Source organism: Dinoponera quadriceps, unplaced genomic scaffold (genome assembly GCF_001313825.1).
Source record: "Dinoponera quadriceps isolate SergipeBrazil2010 unplaced genomic scaffold, ASM131382v1 scaffold6504, whole genome shotgun sequence".
In the NCBI taxonomy this organism is placed as follows: domain Eukaryota; kingdom Metazoa; phylum Arthropoda; class Insecta; order Hymenoptera; family Formicidae; genus Dinoponera; species Dinoponera quadriceps.
The window spans coordinates 1-9,083 of NW_014560379.1; the positions used below are offsets into that span (position 1 = coordinate 1).

Sequence of the window (9,083 nt, forward strand, 5' to 3'; positions counted from 1 at the left end):
AATATAATCGTTCAATGAAATAGAGAAATTCAATATTTACGTGAGTAATCATACGAAGCGTTCCTCCGCTGAGTTAAATGGGATATTGCATATACGTCACTACAACAGATTGCCGCTGCAAAGGAACGTGTGAGAGAATGCGCGCGATCGGCTTGATTTCGATCTTACTCGTTCATGCGTGCCATTGCAGCGGCAACTCGTAATAACATATATATTAATACATTATCCTGTGTCTTAGTTTCCCGATCAGCAACAACGTCTTATCTTCGCTTTCTTCATTCAAACTACGAAAACTGCTCTAGTTGTCAGTGAGAAACACGTGTATCACGCCAAAGGGCGATTCGACAGTGCCAAACATCACGGTATGAAAGATGTAATTTTTTAATTTCTAAATTAATTTAAGATACGTAGACTTTTGAAATGAACCAGGATTATATTGGCCAAGTGTATACATAATAGTGTCGATAATTTATAGATAACGTAACGTGCAAACAAGAAAGATAAATTTCATTATTTTCCTCGATTGCAAAGTAATTTCGACTATAATTATATATTTAAAGTGATATGCATTAGCATTCGATCGTTCAATATGAAAACTGGCTACGAAAACAAGATAATGTATAAGCGAAATAGTCAGAAAAACCTCAGTCGTAATAAGTAGGTCTGTATTGTCGCAATCAGTGGTCTATAAATAGTAACGCAGAAAAAAAACAGAGCATACCGTATCCGATTCATTCAGTGTAAAAGTACCTATGCGTAACGATGGACACTCTCCTGGCGACGTCATATCTGCTGGATTTCAGTTACATTCTGCTGGCAGTAATCTTCACCATATTGATCGCCTTACATTACTACGTCGAGTCCAGTTATGCCGTGCAACTTTCGCTGAAGTTACCACGTACGTAAGGAGCTTCAGCCCGACTAGGACTTCAATAAGAACCGAAAATTTCTATCGTGATATGTCCCACTTTATGCTTGAGTCATAATCGTTTGTTGTAAAAGAATGTGCTATAATTACTTCATATTTTCTTCCAGATCCACCACGAGTCCCTATTATTGGTCATTTTTTTTTAACCCTACAATTTAATCCAAAAGATTTTCTAATTAAGGTCAGGAAATATTTCGCTAAATACGGTCCGGTAATCTCATTGCATTTAGGAACACAAGTTTTTGTCTTCCTAACAGATGCGCAAGATATAGAGGTAATCTTAAGCAACCCTGAGCACATTACTAAATCCACGGAGTACAAGTAAATAAATTTAAATCATTAATTGCGAAATAGGTAATTAAAATGCCGCAATAATAATAGAATAATAATCAAAAAGTAAGTTTTTATAGTTATGTTTCCATCACTTTGATGTCATTTTGACATTGTCGCGATTTTCATTTCTGTTCTGAGTTGGACCATTAATGAATATGAAATTATTTAATTTCAAACATCTCATATCGAAAAGCACCAATATAATTCCCGATTCTATTTAACCTAAATTTATACTCAACGTATAGCTACCTTAAGCCGTGGCTTGGAGATAGTGTAATATTCACTCAAGGCACCAAATGACTAAAACAGAGAAAAACGATATTGGACACATTTCGTATGCAAATATTGAGGACATATGTACCTGTATTTAATGAAAACAGCCAGGATCTGGTGAGGCAACTTGGAAATGAAATCAACCAACGATTCGATTGTCATAATTACTTATCAGTGGTAGCTGTTAACATGCTAGTGGAAACAGCATTGGGTGTTAGCAGAGAGAAAGTTCAACACATCGGATTTGACTATGCAATGGCCGTTAGGAAGTTAGTGTTTCTGACGTTGTTGTTTGAAATAGCTTATTTAATATTTCATTACCTTATATTTAAATGTCATAGACTGAGCGAGATCGTGCACAAACGGCACTATAACTTGTTGTTACGATGTGACCAACTGTCCAAATTATCGAAATATGCCAAAATGCAACAGAATGCGATTGATACCGTTCAATCGCTGTTGAAATTAGTGATCCAAGAGAAAAAGAAGGACGTTGAACAAAAAGAGAAAAATAATGTGCATAACATCGTGGCGGAGCATTTAGCCAAGAAGACGGAAGACGACATGAGCACAACAAATTACAAGATGCACTACGTGAAAGATGATCTCGATGATATCGATGAGAATGATGTAGGAGAGAAAAAGCGACTACCCTTGTTGGAGATGCTGATAGATATGAAGAAGAAGGGAGAAATGACGGATAAGGAAATTTTTGATGATCTTAACACTGCTTTGTTCGGGGTGCGATATAATTTCTATGCTGTAATGCATTTTTAGACTTACGAAGTTTTTCTAGTAAACCACTGAAATTAAATTCTATGTTTTGCAAAGGCATTACCACGCGGATGCTTACACTTTTACATACCTTAACAAAAAATAGAAGATAATAAACGAAAATCTTACAGGGTTACGATACCGTATCAACTACCGCGAGTTTCGTGCTCTGCACATTGGGATGTCTTTCAGAAATTCAGGTAATGTGACTCGCGACGAACTATTCTTACATAGAGAAACCGATTTAGTTGACTTAAATTAAACTTTTGTTTGGATATGGGCTGAAAGAAACATGAAAAATGTTTAATTTCGAGATGTTCCATTTCTCAAATGAAATTTTACTCTATAACATAGTCATAATATTCACTCTGTATCACTAAGTAGAAGAAATCATGCCATAAAAATGAAAAGTCATAAAATTCGAATTACTTGGCTGTCATTACATTTCTCGACATTTTTTAGAGATTTCACTGCAGAAATGAGAGTATTTGAACTTGTAATGAAACGACATTATTAATTTCCATTGAGCAGGCACGTGTACACGAAGAAATGGACTCCATATTCTTGGACAGCGACAGGCAGTGTACTTTTGTGGACACTGTCAACATGAAGTATCTGGAGAGAGTTATATTAGAAACATTGAGGCTTTTTCCCACAATACCAATATATGCAAGGAAACTTAATAAGAACGTAAGAATAGGTAATACAATATAAATGAATTGTATCGTGTCACTAGTTGACACGCATATATGTCATATTTTTAGAACGCGTGTTGTAAATTACTTTAAGTCCAAAAGAGAATCATCTTTATGTTAAAGTTACAGGTAATTACGTTCTTCCAAAAGATGCCACCATTGCGACATCCCCATTCATAGTACATCGTGCAGAAAAATATTACCCGAATCCACTAGTTTTTAATCCAGACAATTTTCTACCGGATAAAATGCAGCAGAGAAATCCTTACGCTTATATTCCCTTCAGTGCCGGTCCGAGGTAAAAAGAAACCTCTATGCGACATAAAATCTTATTAATGGCGTCACGCAAATAGTACTGAATATACTGTCACATTTGTTAATGTTTGACTCTTTTTTTTGTAGGTCGTGCGTGGGACGAAAGTACGCAATGCTGGAAATGAAGATTTTACTGTCCACTATATTAAGAAAATATCGCATTACTTCTGACGTGGCATATCAAGAATTTCCTTTGCTAGCAGAGATTGCCCTGAAAAGGAGCGACGAATTCAACATCAAGATCGAGTTGCGTAAAACCGCATCTCAGACAGGAGATTACATCTCCTCATAGAAATGAATAAATACTAATATGGCAATGTGTATAAGTGTGTGCGTGTGTATGTATATAAATGTAAGTCTTGACAAGAAATCTATTTTTCATATTTAGAAGTTTATTATTTATTTATATATATCAGACTATATGTTTCTTTCTGAGAATTTTTCTATTTGCCTTTCCAAATTGCGTTTGTATGATGCACATGTGAAACAATAGTTTAAGTTGAAAATATTATTGAAAATTTTAGATATAATTGTCTTCTCTAGATCAGTTACATATAACACACTATCATTTAGGCTTTTGTGTCGATTATTAATATTTAATTACTAATATTTATATCTATATACATCTATGTTCATATATATACATTTATGTACATAATATATACATGTATGTATTTTCAAGGGAATAAAAGATAAAGCAAATAATACTCTTGAGACTTCTCTTCTTTCTCGACGTGCGCTCTTTCTCGATACAAATTTCGTCTAATTCCTTAGCATGCCATTCTACGAAATACATCATTGTCATACAGAAAACATTGTATAGAGACATCACTATTGGACGATTACAGCAGGATTACCTGACACAAATGTCAAACGATTTGTGTACAGTTATGGGCAGATAGATTGTCCAATTCTCTAGACACAGTAATATCGGAAATTTCGAATTTAGAACACGATTTCCGAATAATCATAACTGCTGATTATTCTGTGAATTGACAAAGATGTTTCAAAGCAGTAGTCACAATGCACAAAATTTTCAAAAATGATGCATTTTATTCGAAATTTCTGACATCACTATGCCAAGGAAATGAGAAAACCTTTCCGTAAGTGACTGTACGTGTGTAGAATTGGTAGTCAGAGAAGGAAAATATAATTTATAAATTATTTTACGGAATTGTACATGTACGAAAACAACACAGCTGAAATTAATGAAATCAGATGACGTAAATTTTTCACTGGACGAATGGATGTCGGTGCATATTATCAATATGTTCCACGTCATATAATAATTGAGGAAGGAAATGAAAATCAGTTTTATAGTCTTTGATTTGAACCTTATAGAGTGTCAATATAACGACATGTGCGACATAATTCCGTTGCAACCAGCGAGTTTTTAAAACAACATAGGGTTTAATACAAAAACCATTTTCTAAACTCTCGGCAAAAAATGATTCTATCGCGATATTTTCAATGTAATTTTTTGAATTTATTCAACTGTCCATTTGTATTGTCACAATAAATGATTCGTATATAAGGATCGTCAGAAAGAAAGAGAAAGACAGAACACATCGTAATCAAAGAAGATCTACGACTGTGTTGAATTCTCACGTGATACGAGGAACAGTATAAGTTTCCGTATTAACGTTGAAGATATATCTGTATGTCGAACACGGCTATAAGATCGTAACAAGCAGATAATTCGATCTTTATATCTCGTAATGTGCATGTATTTACCTGATGTAGTTGATGAAAATACTTTTACTTATTTAAATATTATTCTCACAGTTTCATCGATACGTGCTTATTCTAACGTTGCGACGGTACGACTCGCCCGCGGTCGGTCGTCGAATGCGAAATTCAAAGTTTAACGTCGCGTCGTGTCCNTTCGCGTCGTGTCCCGTGTGAGCTCGCCAGATTGCCAGGTTCAGAGAGAGATGTAATCGTAGTTATATGTGAAAACTAAATTAAATATATTCGCTCCTCATGATAATAACAGACAAGAAGGCCGAAATTAATAAAGATTCTGATGTACAAATACGCATAAGACTAATCGGCGTGATTTGGTATTACGCTGTAATTGTAATCAAAACAAATTATATATTTTTATATATTTATTAGATTTATTATATTCATGAATTATAAACAAAAAGGAACGCGGTAAGTACATATTCAGTATTTAGACGCGGTGTTTGAGTGTCGGCGTACCTGTTCAGCTTTGATCGGCGATTAATAGTAGGTTGCGACGCGTTTCCGTCAGAGTTTTTCTGCCAACGTGACTCGGTTCCAACTCGTATCGGTCTTCAGCGGTATTTTCCAACGCGGCTCTTCAATAGGACGTATATAATCACAAGTCAGCGCGCTTGTTAATATTAATTTTGCAACATTTTTTGCTCGTTTTTATCGTGGTAATAAAGGAAAAACCTGTTATTCAAATAATAATAATCAGCTCGTGATATTGTTGCAACCTTCAAGAAATTCTGCGTTCAACCTGCCGTCTACAATGTCAGTCTTTCGGCTCCTAACATTTGATAAAATTTAACGTGCCCCCCAATGCAGCCATCTTTCGCTAGTCCTATTCTGTCACATTAAGCGAGTCTCGGGGGTATAATCTAATTTATTAGAATTTGTCGGAAAAATCTGACTCGACCGCTTAATTAGAAATAAAAACGGGAAGCTGCATCCGGCAAGATCTCCGGACTCGTTCGTATACTCGTCGCGGAGGACGGCCATTTCCCCGCTTTCCAAGAACTCTGTCGCGAAAACGCAGTAAAACTTCCCAACCGCAGACGATTCCTGGTCGTCAAAAATTCGGCGATCTTCTTTTCTTTTGTCCCTTTATTGGACTCGTGAGTATTATCATTTTGTTTCTATTGCGAACCACTTATTAAAGGTTTTTAGAGATTATCATTCTTTAATCTATTAAAATCTAGCTTCTACACTTCTGCCGCTGCGTTTCCTGACCACCGCGCGACATTACTTTCGCGCTCGAAATTGGACGGACACAGCACCTTCCGAAGCGATCGGCGACAGTTAGATCCGAAACAGATACTTTGTAAAACTTATGTAATATTTATGTGAAAAATATGTAGAAATTATTTTATATTTTCTGTACGTGACTATACATGTAAGAAATTTTAATTGCATATAATGCGCAATTTTCATTTAAGAATGCAAGATAAAATAATCATTCAGTCTATTTTTAATATCGAGGCGATTCAATTTATTTAAATCATGGATAGACATGTTGTGCTACACCATACTCTCTCTCTCTCTCTCTTTCTATCTCTCGTTCTCTCTCGCGTCCAATTATTAAATGTTATTGATGCTTGTCATGATGACAAGTTATGTTCCTCAATCCCATTTTATAACTTAGAATTCGGCTAGCCTGACTTCACATTCATCCCGAATATATTAGTTATTATAAACTCAACATATGCCTATATCAACTCATTGGCAAACAAACCATAAAATACTAGTCGCGCGTAAAAGGAACCAGTCTCTTTAGGCATCAGTAGACCTGCAAGATCATGGAATATGTATCATAATGAGCTTTGTCCCTATCAATATTAATCTTGATGCAAGTACGAAAAGATTCTAAGAAACCGTCAGTAAATATTCTCTGTTTAGGATCAAGAACCAAATCGAATATCACACGAGCAGTAACAAAATACGACAAATTTTAATATCGGGTATATAACGGGAATGATTAAGCAACATTCAAAATACAAATATTTGTGTGATAATACGCCCAAAATTAAGAATAGTAACGAAGTATATAAAATTAAATGTTGGTTCGCGGGCGGCATACCTATTCTTGTAAATTCTATGAAGATTATGGCCGCGTAAACAAGTATTTTGGCTGTACGTTCATACCATTGTAAAGACGGCTAATAAGACTTTCTATGAGAAGACTAAATTTAAGACGATATATGATAAGATGTCCAACAGTAAGTAACGGATTTTAAGAGAAACTTAAGTTACAATAGGTTACAATTTCGATGAAAGTACGATTTGGAGAATATAATAGTGCAATGAAAAAGAGAAATTCAATATTTACGTGAGTACTTATACGAAGCGTCCCTCCGCTAAGCTACACAGGGTATTGCATAAGCGTCACTACGATAAATTGCCGCTGCAAAGAAATGTGTGAGAGAATGCGCGCGATCGGATTGATTTCGATCTTACTCGTTCACGCGTGCCATTGCAGCGGCAACCCCTAACAACATATATATTTATACAATATCCTATGTGTTAGTTTCTCGATCATCAACATCTTATTGTCGCTGTCTTCCTTCAAACTACGTATACTGCTTTATTTGGCATTGAGAAATACGTGGATCACGTCAAAGGGCGATTCGACATTGCCAAACATCGCGGTATGAAAGATGTAATTTTTTAATTTCTAAATTAACTTACGATACGTAGACTTTTGAGATGAAACAGGATTATATTGCGCGAGCCTATACGTAACAGTGTCGAAGATTTATATATAAGTCCATAGTCTGTAAACAAGAAAGAAACATTACATTATTTTCCTCGATTGCACAGTAACCTTGAATATAATTATTTTTTTCATGCTGATATGCATTAGCATTCGATCGTTCAATATAAAAACTGGTTACTGGGTACTAGTCCAATGAAGAAAATGTATAAGTGCATTAGTGAGCAAAATAAGTAATTAGTAAGTCGTAATAATTATGTTTGTATTGACGCAATCAGTGGTCTATATAAGAATAACGCAGAAGAGAAACGGAGCACATCGTATCAGATCCATTCAGTGTAAAAGTACCTACGCGTAACGATGGACACTCTCCTAATGGCGACATCATACCTACCGGATTTCAGTTATATTCTGCTGGCAGTAATCTTTGCAACATTGATCGCTTTACATTATTACGTCGAGACAACGCATGCAGTGAAACTTTCGCTGAAATTACCACGTACGTAACAAGCTCCAGCCCGACTAGGACTTCAATAAGAACCGAAAATCTCTATCGTGATATGTCCCACTTTATGCTTGAGTCATAATCGTTTGTTGTAAATGAATGTGCTATAATTAGTCCATATTTTCTTCCAGATCCACCACGGGTACCTATTATTGGTCATTTTTTACAATACCCAGAACTTAATCCAAAAAATCTTTTAATTACGATCAGTAAATATACCGGCAAATACGGTCCGGTAATATCAGTACAATTAGGAACACAAATTACTGTTTTCCTAACAGACGCGCAAGATGTAGAGGTAATCTTAAGTAACCCTGAGCACATCACTAAAGCCCCGGAGTACAAGTAAATAAATTTAAATCATTAATTGCGGAATTGTTATTTAAAATGTTGCGATACTGATAGAATAATGATAGAAAAGTAAGTTATTATAAATATATTTTCATCAATTTGATGTCATTTTGATATCGTCATGATTTTCTGTTCGCTTGTGAGTTGGACCATTAATCTATATGAACGTATTTAATTAAAATCTTCTCATATTGAAAAGCACCAGTTTAATTCCCATTCCCATTCTATTTAACATAAACTTATACTTATCATATAGATACTTTACGCCGTGGCTTGGGGATAGTATACTCTTCACTCACGGCACCAAATGGCTAAAACAGAGAAAAACGATATTAGACACATTTCGCATGAAAATATTGAGGACATATATATCTGTATTTTATGAGAACAGTCAGGATCTGGTGAGGCGACTTGGTGACGAAATCAACCAACGATTCGATTGCCATGATTACTTATCAGAGGTATCTT

The 9,083-nt window shown here is 35.3% G+C and overlaps 1 protein-coding gene and 1 pseudogene across 1 annotated transcript; both read left to right on the forward strand.

Annotated features, from left to right (window-relative positions):
* The first annotated feature begins 762 nt into the window (after positions 1-762).
* Positions 763-3,610, forward strand: LOC106750820 (annotated as a pseudogene).
* Positions 3,611-8,119: 4,509 nt separating this feature from the next.
* LOC106750821 (cytochrome P450 4g1-like) lies at positions 8,120-9,076 on the forward strand (the record flags this gene model as incomplete). The annotated part of the gene is made up of 3 exons (XM_014631420.1): positions 8,120-8,258; positions 8,396-8,609; positions 8,872-9,076. Coding segments are annotated over exons 1-3 (558 nt in total), but the record flags the coding sequence as incomplete, so codon positions are not given.
* Positions 9,077-9,083: the final 7 nt, after the last annotated feature.